Here is a 23236-nt window from a genome sequence, read left to right as displayed (position 1 = left end):
AAAATGTGTACTTTCTTCATTTCTTAATTTACTTTTCATCCTCGTATTTCTCTTTTGGTTTTACTGTCAAACTCATTGAGTTTGAGTCGCTAAACCTACCCAGACTCAGTCCACATTACAGCTGGATGTAACAACGTTTTGCTAGTAGTTCCAGGGGACTCGTCGTTGAATCTTTAACCCTTGGTCTCTTACATGGGGCAGTGATCCTTGTTTGGGATGGATGCTAACTGTGCACCCCCAGTCATTGTTCCAAGCAATTTCGACTGCTGTGGTGCCTTCAAACCTGAAAGAGGACTGCAATAATCATAAAATTACAAGTGCAGATATTCCTCCTTAATTTCTTACAGTCATTTAGTTTTAAGCTATCTAGCTCTTCACACCAATTTATCCTTATATACTTAACAATATATCCATATTGCCAAAGCAAGCAACCAATCGAGTCACAAAACGGTAATCTCATTAGTAACAGGTTTTAATAAATCACATCTTCTTCAATGGGGACCAACTCTTGAGGACAATTTATTTAATAAGTTAGTAAGTCCCACCCAAATTTCAAACACTGCTAAATCCGAACTTATTACGACGCTAAAAAATATCAAATACTTCAAATTTTTAACAGTTACTTCGTTAATCAAAACATAAAACTAAAACCTAATAATTGAAATTCAAACCTTCTTATACTCCAACATCATTAAAAAAATTATATATATACTACTCCCCCATGTACATACAAACGTATGGATCTAATAGCTTGAGTCAAAAGGCAAACCAACCCTCCCACGTGAAACCCATACACGTGGCATTCTCCGTCGATGACCGAGGACTTCCTCCTTCCCGACGGATTAGATCCCGGTGCGGCCGAGTCTAATTCGGGGTCTCCGGAATCGGGTAGCTCCGCGATTTCGGTTTCCGGCGATGATAAGGGGGGTCTGGACGTCTTCAGGTTTCTGAATTGTCCGGCGTCATCGAATGAGTGTTCGGAGAATTCTGGTGGGCCTGCGTCGTCTCAGGGCTCTGGGATTTCCGAGGCGGTGGACTCGCATTCGGGCAATTCGGGTAATTCTGTTACTGTTTCTTCCAATGCGATTTGCAGTTCAGATGATGAGAAGGTTAATGTGGAGGATGAAATGGCGAAAAATTACCTTGTGAAGAGGAAGAAAGATAGCGACGACGGCAACGTGGAGTCAAGAAGTGCCAAGTATCGGAGGTCAGACAATAACAACAATTCTGTTTCTGTGAATGTGGGTGCAAATGCGAACGATGAGGAGGAGAAGAGGAAGGCGAGATTGATGAGAAACAGAGAAAGTGCTCAGCTTTCTAGGCAGAGGAAGAAGCATTATGTGGAGGAGCTGGAGGACAAGGTGAGGGCTATGCATTCCACTATCACTGATTTGAATAATAGGATTTCTTATGTTATGGCCGAGAATGCTACTTTGAAGCAGCACTTGAGTAGTGGTGGCACCATGTGCCCGCCACCGCCACCACATTTAGGGATGCACCCGCTTCCTCCCATGCCACCGATGCCTTATCCATGGATGCCATATTCGCCCTATGTGACGAAGCCACAAGGGTCCCAGTCCCTTTTGTTACCAATTCTTAGATTGAAATCCCAGCAGCCAGCGGCTGCGGCCAAGTCCAAAAAGTTGGAAAGTAAGAAGAGTGAGGGTAGAACTAAGAAGGTTGCTAGTATTAGTTTTTCTGGGTCTGTTGTTTTTTATCTTGCTTTTTGGTGGGCTTGTTCCTATGGTGAATGTTAACTTTAGTGGTGTAATGGGTAGAGGTTTTGGTGGGTCTTCTTAAGTTCGTGATAGGTTCCATGGTCAAAACAGGGGGAGGCTTTTGAATGTTCACAGTCATTTGAACGGATCTGAAGAAATTATATCGTTGGGCATATCTGGTGGGAAATTCGATGTCTCTAACAAAATTCTTCATGAGAGGGGTCATCATACAAGAAATATGCCGAAAGAACAAGCGTCACGACCAGTTCCAGGTTCTGATGAATTTGCTCGTCTGCACAATACTAGTAGTGAGCCACTTGTGGCTTCTTTGTATGTTCCAAGAAATGATAAGCTTGTCAAGATTGACGGAAACTTGATTATACATTCGGTCCTGGCCAGTGAGAAAGCCATGGCTTCCCATGAGCCTTTTGAAAGGCAAAATAGTAGAGAGACTGGTTTGGCTGTGGCTAAAGATTTGGTTTCAGCATTAGCAATTCCTAAACCGAGAGGGAACAGAGGGATTCATGCTCCCTTATACAGAAATTCTGCCGGACCACACAAGGCTCTCACAAGTGGTTCAATTGATGTTCCAAAGGATCGTATGAAGTCAACTTCAGCTGATGGTAAACTGCAACAGTGGTTCCGTGAAGGTCTTGCGGGTAATAACATTGCACCTGGTTTCTTTTTTGTGTTAGGTTCTGTATATGTGCACATAGTGGATGCCTAACACGTTTATGGTTGGTTTGTTTTTGACTATTTGCCATGCATTTTCATTATATCAACAAGTGAAGTCGAAATTATTTTCATCAGTGTTGGTAATAGTTGTGCAGCTAAGTTTGAGGGGACCTATTGGTAGTTCGTAGTAAATATAAGTTTAGTTTAATCATGCTAGTAAGGAAATATCACTTGGGTAGATGAATTGTGAGATGAAGCTCTTGTTTTGAGTTTTCTTTTGGGTAGATAAGTCATGAGCTTTGAATTAGGAGAAATTAGGAAAATTGACTTTTGTTTGCAGTAGGTATAAAGAAAATTGTGTGAGGCTATGAGCCAGTTTCTATGATCAGTGACATGATTAATCTTGGACCTGACTGTTTTGAAAAAGTCGTTATGAGCCTGGACCAGTGTGTTTTGTTGGTACATGTGTGATGAGATCGGATCCATTTTCCAATTACAGCTACTTGTCAAGTAGTTAGGGTGTTGAGCATATTGTTAGTGTACTTGTATGGTTTGAAGGTCGATTTTATATACTTAGATTTGAGCTTTAACCATGCTTGAAAGTATGTCTGACAGTTTATTCATCCTTGCATCTCTTGTAAGTCTTAGAAATTGACATCAAATCAATAGTAAGCTCATTGTCGATAGTAATAGTAGTGCTTCAGACACATACCTACTTACACTTTCAGATGGGTATCTTACATATAGGGGTGATTAGCTTCCCTAGTCATCCTCTGGTAAGTTCTATATATATATTAGAATTTTGGACACAAAACTACCTACAACCCCAAATTGAGATACCACAGATAGAATCCTACTATTCTTTCTGTTCATTGTACTATGTTGCTTTTTCTAGTATCCTAATATGTTTGCTTTAACTCCTTCTGTTCATTTTACTTCCTTTGTCGGTGCTCACATCAAACACTTTGATACAAACTACATTATTGATTTCTTGAATATTCTGCAGGACCAATGCTGAGTTCTGGAATGTGCACTGAAGTATTTCAGTTCGATGTCTCAGCTACTACCTCTTCAGGAGGTATAATACCTGCATCTTCAGTTTCGAATGTTTTTGAAGACCATCAGAATACTACAGAGCTGAACAGGGGAAGGAACAGAAGGATCCTCCGTGGTCTCCCAATTCCCCTTGCTGGATCTGGTCATAACGTCACCGAAGAAAATGTGAAGGGAAATCAACGGAACAACACCCTGCCCGGTAATAGATCGGTTTCTCCCATGGTTGTCTCTGTTCTTGTTGATCCTAGAGAGGCTGGTGATATTGACGTGGATGGCGTGATCAAGCCGAAGTCACTTTCTCGAATTTTCGTTGTCGTGCTTTTAGACAGCGTGAAATATGTCACATACTCGTGCGTGCTCCCTCGATCTGGTCCTCACCTGGTGACTACTTGAACATGGAGAAGCGGCTTTGGAGTTTTGAATGATGACGACAACTACATCTACTAATTCTAGAAGCTCCCCCCTCCCCCAAAACAAAAAAACACAAAAAAAAAGGCCAGTTTTGTATATAAACAGAAGAAGAATTGATTGCCCGTATAAGAGAGGGCTTTAACTTATTGTGGAAGGTTTGGTTGTATGCCCTTCCTGTGTTAGGAAACATGTTTAAGAATAATTATCATTAGCTTGCGTGTGCACGCATATGTTTCGCACTGTTTTTTGTTATTGATGACGATGAAAAAGTATTTTCGTAGCCATTTCTGAAGGAACACTTGTGGTTCTGTAGTACGAGGACGGGAGGACGAGGATGAATTACATCGTCGTCTATTGCCTCGTATCGAAGTGGAACTATATAAATTAAGTTGCTGGATGGCAGAAACCAACCCTTGAAAATATGTAGGACTGGGAATTGAGACGTGAGGGTTAGTTTGGTATAGCTGTTCTTTAAGAAAAACTGTTTTTGGCTATACTGTGAAAATAAAAGAAGTGTAAAATAAATTTGTTGAGTGTTCGGCAAATATTTTCTTGTAAAAGTGTTGTTAAGGGTACGTAAACCTGTTTTTTTTTTTTTTTTCTCCTTATTTTGTAAAAGTGCTTTTAATAAAAAAAAAATAGTATTTGAGTTTTCGGTAAACTTTTAGGCCTAAAGCCAAAACAGTTCCTGTGTTGTAGTCATATGGCCAATTTAGTCTATGTGTTTTCAATTTGGTTAATTTGGTCATCGTATTTGTCTCTGTTAGCCAATTAAGGACAGTTCATTTGATATCTGTTAAAAAATTCATAAGAAAATTATAACAGATATAATTACCCTTTTTCTTTATAGAAAAATGCAAATCAATGAGAAATAACACATATACGATATAAAACTTCCAATCTAAAAAATGATTAAGGTAGTGACATAGAAAGGACAAGGGGTAATGTTAGGGAGGCGGTCGGGGAGTTGGGAGAAGAATATTTTTTTTTTTTTCATATTTAAATATTTCAAATCAAATAAATAAGTTTATAGTAATTTATAACTTTTTTTTTTACAGAAATTAGATCGAAATGTTCTTAATTGACTAACGGAAATAAACACAAGGACCAAATTGACTAAATTGAAAACACAGGAACTAAATAGACCCAATGACTAAAACACAAAGACCATTCTAACATTTAAGCCAAATTATATAAAATTGATGTGAATATGTGTTTTTTTTTTTTTAACAAACGGGGGTAAGGGAGTGTGCTAATCCTCAAACTAGGCTAGCCATAATAATGTGGTTCAAATTCACTTTTGACGAGAATCGAAACTAAGACATCTCGCTTACAAGTGAAGAGAAATACCACTAAAACCTAATACTAAATGGTTTATATGAATATGTTAAATAACTAAAAATAATGTAGTATTTAATGTGATATGATAATTGCCAAAGAGAATAATGAAGAAAGCAAAGATTGTCATTTTGTAAAATATGCAGGGGTATACTTATCATTTGAAATTTTTATTAAATGGGCACTATTCACTATGCTTTGAAGAAAAAAAAAACTTTTTTAAAAGCATAATAAACCTGCTTTTTGCTTTTCTATGTTTTCTACTGCCATTTACAATAATTTTTAAATAGGCAATTTTTTTATGGCTTTTTATATTAGCATCCTACAAAGTGTTGAATGCATTCCATATTAAAATTTAATATTCAATGACTTATTTACCCCATTATGCAATGACAATTTTGACCTTATTGGGTATTTAAAAAAAAAAAAAAATTCTAAATACACCCCAAAGCACTTTTAACTTATTATTTATCTTCTCCACTATCAAAACCCTCCATTGCTAAACAAAACCCTAACCCCCCTTGATCAGTTGATTGTGCATTGGATGCATCCTATGCCCAAGCCCCTTTGCCTTTTTCCAACCTCAAGCCTCTAGGTCTAGTTCTATTTAATAGTGATGTACGTGAAGTGAAAGATGATGAAAGTTGCTATGAAAAAATTGGGAAAATCCTCTCTTCCGTTATGGGGAAATTTGCAGCAAACAAAAACTCTAAAAAAATATTGCTCCTAATTTTTCATATCTCAAAAACCCTACCACAAGAATATCATCCAGGGCTCCTTATTCTACTACAAGTGACCACCATCTTGTTAGCAAGTATGGCAACCCTTGAGATCATCTTCTTCTATGTGGATGGGGTAACGTTGCCGAGATTCACGAGCGATGGTGGAGTACTTGTCGAACTAAGGTAATGGAACCAATTTGATCAGTTAATTTGAAATCTTTCAACAAATTAAACGTTCAAATGGTTAGATTCAATCCCTGAAAATTAAAAATGAGTGTTATAAGATTTGAGAAATGTGGAGTGTATAGAAAATATGGGATGTATGTACAAAATATAAAGTGTATATTAAGAATGTGGGGTGTGGGGTATTATAGGAAAGTATGTGGGGTGTATTAAGATAATTTTTAAGTGAAAAAGCAAATGTGGGGTGTATTAAGTATGCGAGGTTTATTCAACAATTTGTGAGGTGTTAATATAATAAGCCCAAACCAGCAAAAAATGAGCTAAAAACATATCTTGCTTGGTTTGGTACTGAGGTGATTCTAAAAAAAAACTGGTATAAAAAAAAGCTGTGAGCTGTTTTTGTGTTTGGTAAACATTTAGCTTCAATTTTTTTTCACAGTTTTGGGTGAAAAAAAAGCCAAAAACAAGAAGCTGCAAAATCTAGCTTTGAAAAACGGGTTTTTTTTCACATTTGTTTTACATAAAAGTTTACCAAACACTATAATACTGCTTTTTTTTTTTTTTTTTTTCAAAAGCACTTTTACAAAAAAGTTTACCAAACACTCTGCTGCTTTATTTCACAGCTGCTTATTCTCACAGCACAGTAGAAACAACTTTTTTTTCGAAGCACATCAATACCTAACCAACCCTTAGTAAGTTTGTTGATTGAAATCAAATAAAGCAGTTTTTAGGACACACCTAAAACATCGACTTTAACTAGGCTTGACATTTTTGGCACAGACTGTTATCCAAATATGAATCGACATTAAAATAATAGGTTTCGGGTTAACATGTTAACGAGTTGGGTCATTATTAAGTCAATCATTAAGTATTTGTTTGGTACTGAAATGCTTTTATAAAAAGTGGGTATAAAAAAAACTGAGCTAAAAAAATGTTTGGTAAACACTTAAAAACAACTTATTTTCACAGTTTTGGGTGGAAAAAAGCTGAAAACGTGAAGCAACAGAAATGAGCTTATTCTCACAGCACAGCAGAAACAGTTTTTTTTAAAGCACAGCAATACCAAACCAGCCGTAAGAATCTATTAACGAGTTGAATTGTTACGGATTACCTATTAAGAACCTAATAAAATATCTTGTTGCCAGACTTAATATTAAGCATGACAAGTTATTGCATGATTCTTTAACTTGACACAAAACCACGCATCTCGTTAACGAATTGGGTTATTATCCAACCAACTGTTAAAAACTAGTTAAAATAATGAATTTGACAAGACATGATTCATTAAAATAACGGCTATAGTTAAAAAAAGGATACAAACACCACAAACACGATCCCTTTTTAACAGGTCTAACTCTAACCCACTATAGTTGGCGAGCGACTGATTAGAAGAGAGAGAATCTTCACCTTCACCTCCGAGTGTTAGCGATGGCGCCGGAGCGGAGGATTTCAAAGGTGGTCAGAAACCCAAATCTGATCAGAGAAATTCGGAAACAATCGAGGTCCAAGACGTACCACAAGCGAGGGCTTTGGGCTATCAAGGCCAAGAACGGCGGCGTTTTCCCCCGCCACGACAAGAAGGCCGAGGCCGAGGCCCCGGCTGTCAAGCGCCCCAAGTTTTACCCCGCCGATGATGTTAAGAAGCCTCTCGTCAACAAGCGCAATGCCAAGCCCACAAAGCTCAGGTCTCTCTCTTTCCCTGTTTCTCAATCATCTTTATATCTATAGATTATGTGTATGTCTGTATTTCTTTCTGGCTGGTGATTGACGAGAAGATGTGCTGAATTGTTGTCTTAATGTGTTTGGATTCTGAGAAAAATGTGTGCTCCTGTGTGATTATTGTCTGAATTATGTGACCTTTTATCTATCTAATGGCTGGTTTGGGAAATGTTTTGTAGATAACTGTGAAGGTGTTTTTGGAACTAATTGAGAGTAAAACTAGGGTATCTTAGAAAAGCACTACAATTGCTTTTAAACTCAAAAATATTTCCTCTGAAAGCGTTTGTTGTTTAAAATTTGCTGTCATTTAAAAGCACTTTTCAGACGAGTTCTAATTTGTATATTTTTTTAATGAGTACTTTTTTTTAGGAAATTGTTATTGGCACTCTAAAAATCTTATTCTACACTCCAAACTTCCTATATTTGGAAAGAAACATATACTTCTAAGGAGTATAGAATGAGATTTTTGGAGTGCTAATAACACTTGTATAGAATGAGATTTTTGGAATGCTAATAACACTTCCTTTTTCCATCATGTATGTAGTTTTAGGTAGTGGGGTTTTATTTTTATTCGAGAAAATACCGAAAAATAGGTCGAAAGTGAGAAATAGGTGGGATTTTGCTAGCACAGATGGGGCATATGGGTGGGTACTATTGCTCTGCATTAAAATTGGCACCTGAAATGTGCAAAATGTTGAGATGTGATGTAGCAATGTGCATGTATTCTGTTTAACATTGTCGTATTGGGGTTCTGTTTATGATTTTCAATATCCATTTCAATCGCGAGGATAAAAAATTGGGAACGTTGAAAGTGGAGATATATAGTGTGGAAGTTACAACACGGAGAGTAAAAAATGGATTACTTTTTTTGCGACCTAACATGCACAAACTGCGAGATGGAAATTCTTTTTTTTTTTTTTTTAACTTTCATTGTTTACTTTCAATTGGATTGGTTTCTATAGTCTCATAAGTTTTTGAGTTGTGGTAACCTTTCTGTGTGTTCTTCTTTGGATACCTAATAATGTCTAGGTATTTTCTTTCCTTTATATCATGTAGGGCTAGCATTACTCCAGGTACTGTGTTGATCATTCTTGCCGGGAGGTTCATGGGAAAGAGGGTTGTGTTTCTGAAGCAGCTTTCATCTGGCTTGCTGTTGGTCACTGGTGAGTTCTTGTTCTCCTTAAACGTTGTTTCCTCTGTTTCAGTTCTTCATTATCGAATTGGTCTGGTTGATTTATCAGTCTTATTCTTTTTGTCAGTTGTTCTGCTGGTTGATTTCAGTTTATGAGCTGATGACTTGGTTTAATCTATATTAATATTAGATACAAATATATTACAAAGGAAAACAGGCTGATGAACGTTTAGTTGTAATTTGATGAAGCGGTGGCCATTTATCATTGAAAATGGTCACTATTTACACCGTGAGATTACAGTGATTAATTTTGTTAGTGTGTTTAAGTTCAAGAGAGCCACTTGTCTGTACATGTTGGTGATTGGATTTGTAGTTGTAAGAGTGTTGTTTTCCCTATATATTCTCCGTGCCTTGTGTCCCTGTATTGGAATGTTTCTGACTGCTGTTGTTTCTTGCTTTTCCAGGACCATTCAAGATTAACGGTGTTCCTCTAAGACGTGTGAACCAGTCTTACGTGATTGGAGCTCAGACTAAGATTGACATCTCTAAGGTTAATGCGGTTAAGTTTGATGACAAGTATTTTGCAAAGGAAGTCCAGAAGAAAAAGAGAAGGGGAGAAGGCGAATTCTTTGAAGCGGAGGAGGTTGGGTCTTTTATCTTTTAAGTGTATACTGTGGATGGTCATTCATTTGACAGTCTTTTTTTCGTTGTCTTCTAACTTTGATTTCTTTCTTCAAATTGTAGGACGAGAATGTACTTCCCCAGGAGAAAAAAGATGACCAGAAGGCTGTTGATACACCCTTGATTAGATGCATCAACAGAATTGCCTATATGAAGGAGTATTTAGCTGCAAGGTTTTCTCTCAAGCAAGGCATGAAGCCTCATGAGCTTGTTTTCTAGAGACGAAGCCAAAAAGTTTATCCTACAAATGTTCCATTTGTGTTTGAACTCGATTTAGTGGTTGTAATCTTTAAGTTCTATTTGCAATTGACATATAAACAGATTTTGCTTCAGATCATGTGTTCTTCACACCTCTTTTTTTTTCTCTTTGTTAAGCGATGTTTTGTTTCGCTCTTTCAGGGAAGTGGTTCTCACACGCCCTAAACCCCTAAGCTATGTTTTGTTTCACTTTTTCAGGGAAGTGGTTTCACATTCCCCATTGCACTTTTTTATTTTCGCCTTTGGTTTGAATAAATTGAGAATTGAAGGGTAAAATAAACATGTTTTTTGGTGGTGTTGGGGGGGGGTGGGGGGTGGGGGCGGGTCGTGGGGTTGGGTGTGGGTTTGTCTGTGTCTGTGTGAAGGGGTGTGAGAAAATCTATTTATAAAGAAACTTTTGTATTGCTTGTTTAGTGTTATAGTCGACTATACATGGTAGGCTAGATCCAACACATTAGAAAACAGCACCTTCAGCATAATGAAACAGGGCATTTATTCAAACTCAGAGGATGGAAGGGTTAGACGAACATGAGCTAGTCACAGTTTGCACAGGACTCGTTCACAAGTAATTTCCTCGGTTCAAGCGGGCAGTCCCTCGGCCGTTCTTCATCTTCATTGGAAGAAGCCTTTGGTTTTGATTTACCACTCCAAAACCAAAACCATAACGATCTGCTGCTGTTGGATTATATCTGGTTTTGTTGACTTGAGTTGCACGAACACAGCACACATCAACAGTTTATCGGGCGCCAACGCAGGTGATGGTAGCAACGGTACATGCTTCCCGAATTCCTCCAATATCACTTGTATTCAAAATAAATATTACCACTGCAATTATCGTTACTTCTATTACATCATTGCTCGAGATAACAACAATGATCCAAGTTCTTAGCACGCAACTTGCAAGGGGCTCTTAGAGTAAGGAATAGAACTGATACAGATTTTGCTACTTTACAGCACAATTGCTTCTCTTTCCTAACGATAAAAACCTATTTTTCTTGAACGAAATACTTTTTTCATACGACATGCTCTAGCAATAGCAAGAGCATCTCCCCCTTTTCTTCACCCGGAAAAGCTCGATATCTGCTTGAAGAAGTCCTTATTGTCCCTCAAGCTTTCGACAGAAGAAAAAAAAAAGGTTGAAGCTTCAAGTTACATTCGGCGAGGTTGAAGTTAGGATTACCGTAATCATGAAGCATGCTCTGGTTGGTTTTTGTGTTATCAAACCACATTGTCACCTGCGTTTTTGCAGTGCAATCGAGTGCAGCGAAACCCGATACTCAAGTTAAGGTGTTGCATCATGCTGATGTCTAAACGAACAGTGCAATGTTACAACAAATGTGCCGCAAATTAGAGATGGTTCTGTGGAGCAAAACTCTTGTATTTTATCGAGTGTGATGAATGGTTGCATCTGGTTTTGTTTTGAAATGTTAGATACGTCATTTGTGGTTCAATGGAAAGAAATAATCACCAATTATAGGAATCAGCCTGCTTTGCATCCACCGACCATGTCTAGCAAAAGTAATGCATTCTAGTTTCATGGAAAAGTTACACATTCTTTTCGCTTTATCATCAACCTCAATTAAGTTTAAATTGATATAAGAAGAAAGCATTGTCTACCATCAATCACAAGTTCAAACACATCAATCATTTAAAACTTTGCCTCAAACATATGTTCATGATTCCCAGACAAATGTACGATGAAAATGTTCCCATAGCGTCTACCAACAACGATATCATGATAAATGGTAGAAAACAATCTCCAAGAAAATCACGTGGTAGAAAACATTATTCCTTGTGTGTGGGGGTGTGTCATTGTAAACCAAGTTGAGCTTACGGAGAATTGAGATTACGGAGGGCAGGTGACCTTGTGATGCAGGGTGACCGGATGTATGTGTCGAACAATGAGGAGTTGGAAAAAGGAGATCATTGACGAGGCACACATCTCAGCTTATGCTATATGCATCCAGGCTGCACAAAAATGTACTTTACCATTTGACCTTTCTATTAATGGTCTGGGATGAAAAGAGATTGCCGAGTACGTGAGCAAGTGCATAATTTGTTACTAGGTCAAGGCTGAAAGAAAGGAACTTGCTTGGCTGATAATAGACTGGATGTTCATGCACCATAAGGAACGTTTTCATGCAAACGGGGGTTGATAGAATATCAAGTATATGTTTTAGAATAACCTGTTATTTAACTGAAGAATTATAGGGTAGGAACGAGAATGAGGTGGCACATAGAAAAAGTGTCAAACCTTGATCCCGACATACATCCATGATCAACGCATGAGTCCATGACAATCGACTGTAAGGGGGTGCCAAATACTGAAATAACATTAACAATATTTACAAATAACCATGGTTCTACAAAATGCTAGACGCTGGTATGGCGGTGAGATGGGGCCTAGTGCCTAAGCGGACTAGGCAGATTTAGATAAACTTATTATATATTATATGAATATAATAAATTTATTTGTTTGGGAATTGTTATTAGCACTCCAAAAATCTCATTCTACACTCCAAACTTTCTATATTAGAAAAGAAAAATACACTTGTGAGGAGTGTAGAATGAGATTTTTGAAGTGCCATTAACACTTCCCATTTGTTTTATGTACATAATATGACTTATGATGGCCCAAGAAGAAAAACATAATCCAAATAATTCATATAACATTTATATGTACATAATATGAAGGAAAAAAACATTATCCAAATAATTCATATAACATTTATATATGGAAATTGTTATTGGCACTCCAAAAATCTCATTTTACACTCCAAACTTTCTATAATTAGAAAGAAAAATACACTTATAAGGAGTGTAGAATGAAATTTTTGAAGTGCTAATAATAGTTCCCTTATATATATATAGACACACACACACACACACACACCAAACTTTAAAAATGATAAAAAGCCCGCCTAGTTAGTTGGTTCATAATTTAAATGTCACATCCCGGCCCCAGGCGGATCACTTCCCGGGCCCGCTCCACCACCGTAGCACGATATTGTCCGCTTTGGGCTTACCATTCCCTTACGGTTTTGTCTTTGGGAACTCACGAGCAACTTCCCAGTGGGTCACCCATCATGGGATTGCTCTAGCCCCCTTCTCGCTTAACTTCGGAGTTCCTACGGAACTCGAAGCCAGTGAGCTCCCAAAAGGCCTCGTGCTAGGTAGGGATTGGAATATACATTTAAGGATCACTTCCCTGGGCGATGTGGGATGTCACAATCCACCCCCCTTAGGGGCCCGACGTCCTCGTCGGCACATTTCCGGCCAGGGATTGGCTATGATACCAATTTGTCACATCCCGGCCCGGGGCGGATCACTTCCCCGCCCCGCTCCACCACCGTAGCACGATATTGTCCGCTTTGGGCTTACCATTCCCTCACGGTTTTGTTTTTGGGAACTCACGAGCAACTTCCCAGTAGGTCACCCATCATGGGATTGCTCTAGCCCCCTTCTCGCTTAACTTCAGAGTTCCTACGGAACCCGAAGCCAGTGAGCTCCCAAAAGGCCTCGTGCTAAGTAGGGATTGGAATATACATTTAAGGATCACTTCCCTGGACGATGTGGGATGTCACATTAAAACCATTCAATAACTCTTCCCGTGGTTTCATAATTAAAAAAAAGAGGTATTCATCAATTCCCCCCCTGAACTTGTGACCACTAGCCAATATCCCCCCTCAACTTTATTTTTGGCCAATTTCCCCCCTCAACTCTCATAATTAGTCAATTTCCCCCCTCAACTTTAATTTAGCCAATTTCCCCCCTAAACGCTTATAATTAGTCAATTTGCACCATATTGTTAATTTTTTAATTTGATCATAATTAAACAAGTTTGTGTAGGAAACTAAATAAGATGAATGTTAATCATGTTCCTATATCTTTATCCTATTACAAATAGATTAAAATTTAGAATTTTACAATTTATCATAGATAGTATTATTAGTCATAATAAATCAGTATGGAGTAATTTTATTTGATTTTTGACCATACAAAATTGATAACGAAAAGGATTGATGTGTAAATTTTTGTATGTGAATACAATTTTCTTTATAAAAGTGAAAGCTAAGTTCAAGTAAATTGTGGAGAATCGAGCTTTAGTGAAAAAATGGCTAGTCTATTCATAATTTTCGACTCCTTATTAAGAATAACTCATTTTATTGAAATAGGTCTGATCCATGAGTTTAGGATTATTATTTCTTTTTGTTATTATTTCTTCTTCTACATGCTTTAAACCCGATTCATAACTTTTTCTTATAATCAACCCATATCACTTACTAACTGTATTATGTTTTGTCCATTTTACCCTATATTATGCAGGTGAGTTTATGTTAATTTTAGTATTTTGTTGGAAGTTATTAGAAAGATTGAAAATTAAGAAAAGAATAGATGGAAAATTAAAATAAATAAAAAAATTAACAGTAGGGTGCAAATTGACTAATTTTGAGAGTTGAGGGGGGAAATTGGCCAAATTAAAGTTGAGGGGGGAAATTGACTAATTACGAGAGTTGAGGGGGGAAATTGTCTAAAATTAAAGTTGAGGGGGGAAATTGATGAATACCTCTTGAAAAAAAAAATAAAAAGCCCACGTAGTGGGTGGAGTCCAGACCATCACCACCTTGGAAAGTGTAAAACCCTTCCACCTAGTTCAAATGGCTCTTCGACGACGGAATATCTGTGAGTGTCCCTTCCAAAATGCATGTTTTATTTTTAGAAATGCATACATGAAAAGCATGATCTTATGAAAGGTTTATAAGTTATCGGATTTACGCTTTATGAAATATCATGCTCTATCGAATTTACGTTACTGAAATATTTATGCATATGATTTATGATATGATGTTTGAGCTTTTGAGCTCCGATGAGATATATTTTGGAAAGATTACGTTGATAATTTTTATGTGCTTACTTGGTGGATATTCATTTATATATGCCTTCGGACGGAAGATTTATATATGCCTTTGAGCAGGCGAAGTAGGGCCTTCAAGCGGAAGATCTATATATGCCTTCACGCAATTGTGTTACCACTACTAAGCACACTAGATACGATATATGTTTTATGAAGGTTTTATGGCATGCTAGGGTTTTTGGAAAACCTATTACTTATTAGCTATTTGAGTTTTTCTAAAATTGGGGGTTAGTACATTTGAAGAGTAATTGTTTTAGTATTACTATGTATAAACTTGGTCCACTCATGTTTTGTTTTGCGCCCCCTTCAAGACCTAGGAACGAGGCATATGACTTGAGCTACGAGGCATTCCCATATCAGTGAATTTATGTCCTCCTCTCTGCGTAGGACATCTCTTGTAATCGCACTTTCTAATATCCCTTCCGCTTGTATTTCAAATTAGTAGTATGCTCTGAACATGTTATACATTATCAGTTTTAAATTGTTGGCAGTGGATTATTATATTTTGTTAAGGTTTGTACTTGAATAATATATTGCATAGTTACGCGTGAAATTATTATGCATGTTTTACATGTTCTCGACATATGCATTCATGAAATGGCTTGTGTCATCCTCGGGTGTTGGCTAGCAATTGGCCATCTTGGTGTCCGACGTGTCATCAATCGTCAGTCACGGTCAATAGTAGGGTCAACAACACTACATAACTCGATCTAGAAGATCCAGACATTGAATCGGTAACTTCCTAAGATACTTATTAAGCTTCTAGAACAACATACTAAAATTTCTTTATGATCCAACGGTCAGATCTCCACCAATCACAATTTCAAGTGGTGGTCAACTACCAAACTACTTTAAAACAATAGAATTTTGCTAAACTGAATTGGCCGTCAAAATTTTTTAAGAGGGGTACTGAGCCAAAATCTGAAAAAGTAAACGCTAGGGAAATATTCCAGAGAATATTCAGATCCGGTTGGATATGGGTCAAACCTCGGATCGAGTCGAGTTTGGGTTATCAGATTCGAATCCGGGTTGCGGGTTTGATCAATCTTATTGGGTATGCATAATTTGGGCTGTATTGTATGTTCTCGTGTTTAATCTGTTTGGTTGATGTTTGTTTTATTATTATCTTGTTTTTGCTGGTTTTATGCTTGTATGCTGATTATTCTTGAATGTGGTTTTGGTTGTGTTCGCAGAACGTTACTGTGAATGTTGGTTGCATTTGTTGAGGGGATATTGAATGTATTTTGAGATGATGTTATGAATTATTATTTGGTAAGTGGAATGGTGGGGAGGGTGCGAGGGAAGAATCTGGAGCTTGGATGTAGATTTTGGGCAGCTTGTTTATTTTATTTTATTTTATATTTTTGGCTGCCAGTGCTTCCCTTTGTTTGCTGCTTAATTGAGAGGTTGGGTGCTTTTGGTTGAGGAGAGGGTCTTTGGTCAACAGGCAGTGGGATTTTGGGATTTTCTAAACAAACAACCGAAACAGGAGAGAAGAAAACAGTGTCTGGTTGTTTAACGAAAACTGCACACAACAATGACAGTTTTGTTGGGTGCCACCGCAGCTGGTGGTGGCAACGGTGGTTGTTACTTCTTAATACGACTCCAGATTATATTGCTTGTATGGCTGCTCGGAGAAATGGTGTTCATCTATCTCAAAGAGGCTTCGAAACAATGTGTGCCCCAATCTGAACCCAATGGTTCTGGTTACTCCAAGTGCAATTAATTAAATCAAATTCAACAATACTGTGAATGAATTTCGACTGCTAGCTAAGCACCACCCTTGTCTCTTACATGGGGCAGTGATCCCGAATTTGGGATGGATGCTAGCTGAGCACCACCAGTCTTGTCCCAAGAAACACGAGCACCGCACCATGTAAGAGACCAAAGGAATTTCAACTGCTGTGGTGCCCTTAAATCAAATTAATTAAAATACCAGTGGAGGCCAGAAGCAATTTCGACTGCTGTGGTGCCCTTAATCCTCTAATTGCTATGATTTAAAATGTTAAAATGTTCTAAGATCAAAAGTTCCCTTCTTACAATTATGCAACAAAACTCAAGGCTTTATTTATTTTTTTTATAGGCTGAAACTTTACATGCAAGTGGAACTTTTCAAGAAAATGATGGGTAGATATTAGGCTGAGTATCTTAATGGAAATTTTGAACAAACAAGTGATATCGTAGATGAATGTTCTGAAAATTTTATTTTCGAAACTCAGAAGAAAAAATTAACTATATTTGGCAAGACATATTTCATAATGACATCACACGCTGCACGCGCCTGTTGGTCGTCTGTGACGACGCGCAACTGCCATCGTCGCCGTTGTTGTTCATAACGATTATTACTCACTGTTCTAAAAATTGGCCTAGACAACTCCAGGCAGGCTAGGTGGTCTTAGGCAGTTTTTTTCTTCTATTGTGTGCTTTTTTTTTTTTTTTGGTTTTATTATGGTGGTATACTTATGAAAGTGGTGTACCTAATTTGCAAATAATGGATTTACTACAAGTTCATCCAATATATATGGAAATGGTGTACCTAATTTGCATTTTATTATTATTTTATTATCCATACAAGTATAGTTTTTTTTTAGGTGTAAATAGACTCTTATTTACAAGATATGTAATAAATTTACATAAATCCACTTAGCCGCCTAGGAGCTAGGCCCCTGCCCACCGCCCGACTAGCGCCTAACGATTTTTAAAACCTTGTTATTACATAAGTATTGATTAAAGTGTTTATTTCTTATTAGTGACATGTCAATTAGTTTGCAAATTTAGTCTACCTAGCATTACCCTCAAACTGTATTTTGTAAACTACATGATGTGGCATGACATGATTGGATTTCTTCTCCAAATCATTAAAGAAAGAAAGGAACTCTAACGAAAAGCTCTCGGTGTTGTTCACTTTAACGAAAAATCACATTTTACACTAAAAAATCAATCTTGGTAATATTCACTTTACCCTATATTTTGTCCTTATTGTTAAAACTCAAAATTTTCAAGCTATTTTCATTAGTTTTCCTAAGAAAGAATCTAATCGTTAGGTGCCGCATCATGTGATCTACAAAATATGATCTCTATATCATTTTTCCAAAAATAAAAAATAAATAAATGTTTGGTGTTTTGTTCAATGTACTCTTGTAAATGAAGCTTGCATGTCTGTCACAGTAAAATAAAGGGGTTTTTGAACTGTAATCCTTCAAGAAGATTAAAATTTAATAAAAATCTGGTGTTATATTGAATATTGATTTTAGTCCCTTAATGTGTACTTAATTCAAATTCATATTATATTTTTGTCTTTATATTTAATAGATAATTTATTTAATGTTATTACATTAAATTTTAAATTTATTATTATACACATTTTAATTCATTAATTTTGTTGAACTTTCTCTAATTAGTGTACCTAAACGTCCGTATCATAATATATTTTACTAAATTAGTGTACCAAAATGTCTGTAGCTAAATATATTGTAGTGAAATAGTGACACATAAGAAAATATGTAAAAACATAAGTGTACTGAAATTTCTGTACCTAACTATATGATATTAAACTAGTGTACTGAAATGTTGGTACCTAAACATATTATACTAACCCAGTGTACCGAAATGTCTGTACCTAAACATATTATACTAACCCAGTGTACCGAAATGTTCGTACCTAAAATATATTGTAATGAATTAGTGGCAGATAAGAAAATATGCAAATACATAAATGTACCGAAAAATCTCTACGAAAACATTTTCTTATATAAGATGCTTACCAAAATGAGAATTAAAATTTATAATATTCTCATAAAATTTAAATTCATAAAATTATAAATTAAAAAAAAAAACATTGAATACATATGGTGGCATTACATAGATTCTAGGGACTAAAATCAAATTTTAATGTTGAATAAGACATTTTTCTAAATTTCATCTTATTTAGGGATTAAAATCTAATTTTCTATAAAATGAATGTACGGTATGACCATGTCGAAAATAACCCAATAAAGTATAAGAAACAACATGAACGATGATATTCATATGGGATAAGATCAAGGGACAAATATTTTTACAAATACTTTTACACTCTTTTTAAGCCTTTTGATTACATGACATCTAATGGTTCTTATTTATTCATTAAATGATATGGATGCTTATGTGGATTTTAACTAATATTAAAGATCAAATAAAACTGAAAAAAAAAACATAAAATCTGGAAAATTAAAAAAAAGGAAGAAACTTAAACTGAAATTGGTTCTCCCATTCCCATTTTGATCAAGACTTGGATTCAAGCTTTGAACCCTAATAAAAAAATCATTAACTAATTTTTTTTTTTTTTTTTTTTTTGGTTTTTCAGACTTGGATTCAAACTTCATCCTTTATGTGTATTCGGGCTCTCATCAAATATTTTCTTTGTTCTGTTGGTAATTTTAAAAGAACAAATTGAATGGGAATACACAATATTATAGAGGTGATATTGGTATCACATAATATAAGAGAAAATACATCTTACATCTTTGTGTTTTAAGACGAGAGATTCCATATTTTGTGATTTTTTGAGAAACTCCGTTAGCAGTTCCCAGATGCAGTAATTTTGAAAAACCGAATTCAATTTTTTCAAATTATCAAAAGCAAGCGCACAACAAGGTTTGGAATTAGGTCAAATGAAATAACATGAACAAGGGTAATATATTCAACTTCATGTAATTGCCATACAAGACATGGAGTTGCAAAAGCATATCAGCAAAGGGGGAGAACAGCGAACAACTAGGGTTTCTTTCTTTTTGAATTTTAGTTTTAATTTTCCAAATTTTACGTTTTTTTTTTTCCAGTTTTATTTGATCTTTAATATTAGTTAAAATCCACATAAGCATTCATGTCATTTAATAAATAAATAAGAACCATTGGATTTCATGTGATCAAAAGGTTTAAAAAAAGTGTAAAAGTATTTGTAAAAATATTTGTCTCTTGGTCTTATCCCTATTCGTATTGAGTATCAATGTCATATTAACAAAGTTATATTCATGTATTGGTTAAAAACTCTAAACCCAAGCCCTACACTCAAAGCTCTAAGCCATTCCAAAGAACACTCTAAAACTCATAACTCAAAATGATCAACCCCATTGTTGACGGACATTCTAAATTTCAAAACTCAAAACGACGAACCAATTTCGAGTTTTGAGATTTAGAATGTCCTCCTTTAAGAAAATAAAAATAAATAAATAAAAACTTAACCCCGAGCTCTAGCTCGCACCATCTAAATAAATCCTAAAAGAAATAGGCTTGATGACGTAATCACCTTACTTTGATTTAGTATATAAACCACCTTTCTAGAGCCTCCCATGCAGAAGCCCCAAATTCTCTCGTCTCTTGAAAACAAAACCATGAACCCCCGATCCAGGGCGATAGCCAAGGCCAAGGCCAAGGCTAAGGCCAAGTCCAAGTCCAAGTCCCTAGCCGGACCAGGATCCGGATCCGGGCAGGAGAAGATTCCAGGCCAACGGACGAAGCTCGGAGGTGAGATCCGGGCTCCTCCCTCTTCTCTTGGTGTGCTTTTTCGCATGTTTGTTGGATTTAGGGTTTGTGAGGAGGAAGAAGATTTGCAAATTTGTTATGGTTTTAGGGTTTGTGAGGAGGAAGATATTATCTCTAATTTCGAATTTGCAGCTTATTTAACTCGATGTATATATGATTTTAGGGTTACCGTGCTTGAACTTAATTAGGGTACTTGATGATGCCTAATTTTTCGTCTTCATAAAAATTCCCTGTCTATGCTGAAAATGTGTATTTTGTTTCCTTTCCATGCCTCATTACATAATGCGAACTGAGCATAACTTTCTGTAGGATCTATCAAGTATCGTCCCAAATCTTTTTGATTTGGCCCTCCCGCAGTTACTCTACTTGTGTAGAATTAATTCTCAACAAATTTCATGCGTAGGGGACTATCTATTATTCTCAGTTAGCTATTTATACATATAATTCCCTTGAGGATACCAGCCTTCAAACCCACGACGTTGAGGATTTGTGCTTGCACCCTTAAATCACAATGGTAGGAAGAAGGCCGGGAGCTATTTACACACACACACACATGCACGAACCCACAACATTGAGGACTTGTGCTTCCACACTTAACCACAATGGTAGGAAGAAGGCCGTTAGTTATTTACACACGCGCAAACACACACGAACCCACAACATTGAGGACTTGTGCTTGCACACTTAACCACAATGGTAGAAAGAAGGCCGGTAGCAATTTACACACACACACACAGGTGGCAATGACATGCATATGGCAGACTTTGTTATCTTCCTAACAAATTAACCTAGAGACAGAGTAGGACGTAATTGAGCATGAAGCACTAGTGGTAGGTATTTGATGATTCAATGAGATATCCTCCTAACAAATTAACCCAAACAGAGTAGAACTTAATTGATCATGAATCAGTAGTAATAATTATTTGATGACTCAATGAGATCGAGAATACAAAGTAATTAAGGGCCCGACTCAAATTCAGATGGCTTGCTTACTTAGCTTATATATGCACTGTGCAATTTGTATTATTAATTAATGTATCTCCACATTTCCTTAAACACCCAGATGGCCCTCCCTCTCAAGTCAAAAATGAAAAGGCTGTTGAAGAGAATCTGGCTAAACTCCAACTTGACGAGGGGAATACTACTACTCCAAAATCAAAACCAGAAGAGAAGAAAATGAGCAGGGCATTCACAGCTGAGAAACCTTTCAGATTCCAATTCAAACACCCTTGTGAAGTTTGCAATGTGTTTGGCCACTGGAGTGATTCATGCCCCTACCTGAAACGTATACCAGACAATGTAACTGAGGTTGGCAAGGGCTACATAATATTGGATGGCCGTGGGCTGAGGTATGCTGATATGATGTTCTGTCTTCTTTGTGGCAAATTTTGTGACCACGAGGATGAGGACTGCCCGGATTTAAGCAAATTCATTGCAGAAGGCCACCCCCTTCTCAACCTAGTTCCTCGCAGCCCGTAATCTTGCTGATGGCGAGGATGCTGTTGGATTGTCTAGTCTTGGGCTGTTGCTTTCTTCTTTATTTTCTTTGAGTTTCAGCACTCTGTAGTCTGTATATATGTCTTTGAGTAAGCTCACCTGCCCCGTCCGTAGTGACTGATGGCTGGCGGATGGATACTGTACTTGGGTTTGGTTTGCTTGTACTGGTCTTGAAATATTAATACTTGGTTGTTCTTGTTTCTAAGTGGACAGCCCTTTGCTTGTACTGGCCTTGGATGCAAAAGTTATTCAATACACAGCTAACTTGCACATTAATGAAACAAAAACTGTTAGATCCCGTTTGACCAATTGATCCAACTGTTTTTTGTTTCATTGTTCGCTAGAGAAAGCCCAGTCTTGGATGCGCGTTACCAAGGTTTAGGCGGCTGGTAGGGGCCTAACGCCTAGACGTCTAACTAGTGCATGCGCGTTACCAAGGTTTAGGCGGCTGGTAGGGGCCTAACGCCTAGACGTCTAACTAGTGCATGGGTGGCAGCCTTGGCCTTTCTTTTTTAATTTTAATTAATTTGTTATATAACATATTTTTGTGTGTATATATATGTATATAAATATCTATTTATACATAACAAAATACATCATTGTATAGGATACATAAATTGCAAAATAGAATAACATATAGATTATAAAATATTAGAACATATGAAACATGAGTGTTCATCCAAGTATTTTACAATTTATTGAAAAAAATAAAATGCAAAATGAAAGTTATTTATTTTCTGCTTAAATAATGCGGTACCTGGTTGGATTGATGCTTTGCTTTGCTATGTTGTTTGATCTCTTATTATTAAAATAAAAAAATTAAAAAAATTACTATTATTAAGGAAATGGGAAGAGTTCGAAACTATTACAATATTTAGGAGAATGAAGAGTTTTGAACCTAGGATGGGATGCATGAATAGAAACTCAATACCCTATCCACTAGGATATTGGACAACATATTATTAGGTAGTACCGTACTACCACATCAACACATGATCATTCCACTCAAAAGTTGACACATGTATAATTGTTATACAGCTGGAATGAAAACTTATTTTAACATGGAAAATGAAATTTAAAAAAAATAATAAAAACTTGAAGAAAAAAAAAAATACCCCTAACCACCTTCATCCCTTTCCCAGTGCAGTTCTCCAGAACTCTACCCCTTGCTCTAAGGCTGCCGCCCCTTTTTATTACATTGTTATAATACTTCTTGAATCTATATTTGTTATCATTTTTGTTTTACTTATTTATGTTCATTCTAATTTTGATTCATAGTTTCACTATCGTTGTTTCCATTGCTTGCTTAGACTTTTTCGATGATGAAAATTTATGATGGCTCGTAGAATTATTAATTATTATTATAAAAATATTATTATTTGACTGAATCAACTTGTTAAAGGTATGT

At 36.5% G+C, this 23236-nt stretch overlaps 1 protein-coding gene, 1 long non-coding RNA gene and 1 pseudogene across 2 annotated transcripts; all 3 read left to right on the top strand.

Moving 5' to 3' along the window:
* Positions 1-742: 742 nt before the first annotated feature.
* On the top strand, positions 743-4140 carry LOC137747515 (bZIP transcription factor 17-like; annotated as a pseudogene).
* A 3302-nt stretch (positions 4141-7442) lies between these two features.
* LOC137748349 (large ribosomal subunit protein eL6x-like) lies at positions 7443-9967 on the top strand. Its single transcript, XM_068488494.1, has 4 exons — positions 7443-7788; positions 8879-8985; positions 9419-9597; positions 9699-9967. Exons 1-4 carry the CDS (start codon positions 7532-7534, stop codon positions 9852-9854), a joined length of 699 nt encoding a protein of 232 aa, XP_068344595.1. The 5' UTR covers positions 7443-7531; the 3' UTR covers positions 9855-9967.
* A 10183-nt stretch (positions 9968-20150) lies between these two features.
* Positions 20151-22033, top strand: LOC137748634 (uncharacterized). The gene is made up of 2 exons (XR_011070099.1): positions 20151-20313; positions 21395-22033. It is a non-coding gene; the product is annotated as an uncharacterized lncRNA (long non-coding RNA).
* The last annotated feature ends 1203 nt before the right edge of the window (positions 22034-23236 follow it).

The sequence above is a fragment of the Pyrus communis genome, chromosome 10 (assembly GCF_963583255.1).
Source record: "Pyrus communis chromosome 10, drPyrComm1.1, whole genome shotgun sequence".
Classification (NCBI taxonomy): Eukaryota; Viridiplantae; Streptophyta; class Magnoliopsida; order Rosales; family Rosaceae; genus Pyrus; species Pyrus communis.
Note: the sequence above shows the minus strand (reverse complement) of the source record. Positions and strands in the feature narration are given on the sequence as shown.

Bases quoted from the DNA above. Each gene is read 5' to 3' on its own strand.
- LOC137748349 (XM_068488494.1), top strand. From the start codon at position 7,532: ATGGCGCCGGAGCGGAGGATTTCAAAGGTGGTCAGAAACCCAAATCTG. The intron at 7,789-8,878 runs GTCTCTCTCTTT...TATATCATGTAG, and splicing joins GCCAAGCCCACAAAGCTCAG to GGCTAGCATTACTCCAGGTA. The intron at 9,598-9,698 runs GTTGGGTCTTTT...TTCAAATTGTAG, and splicing joins AATTCTTTGAAGCGGAGGAG to GACGAGAATGTACTTCCCCA.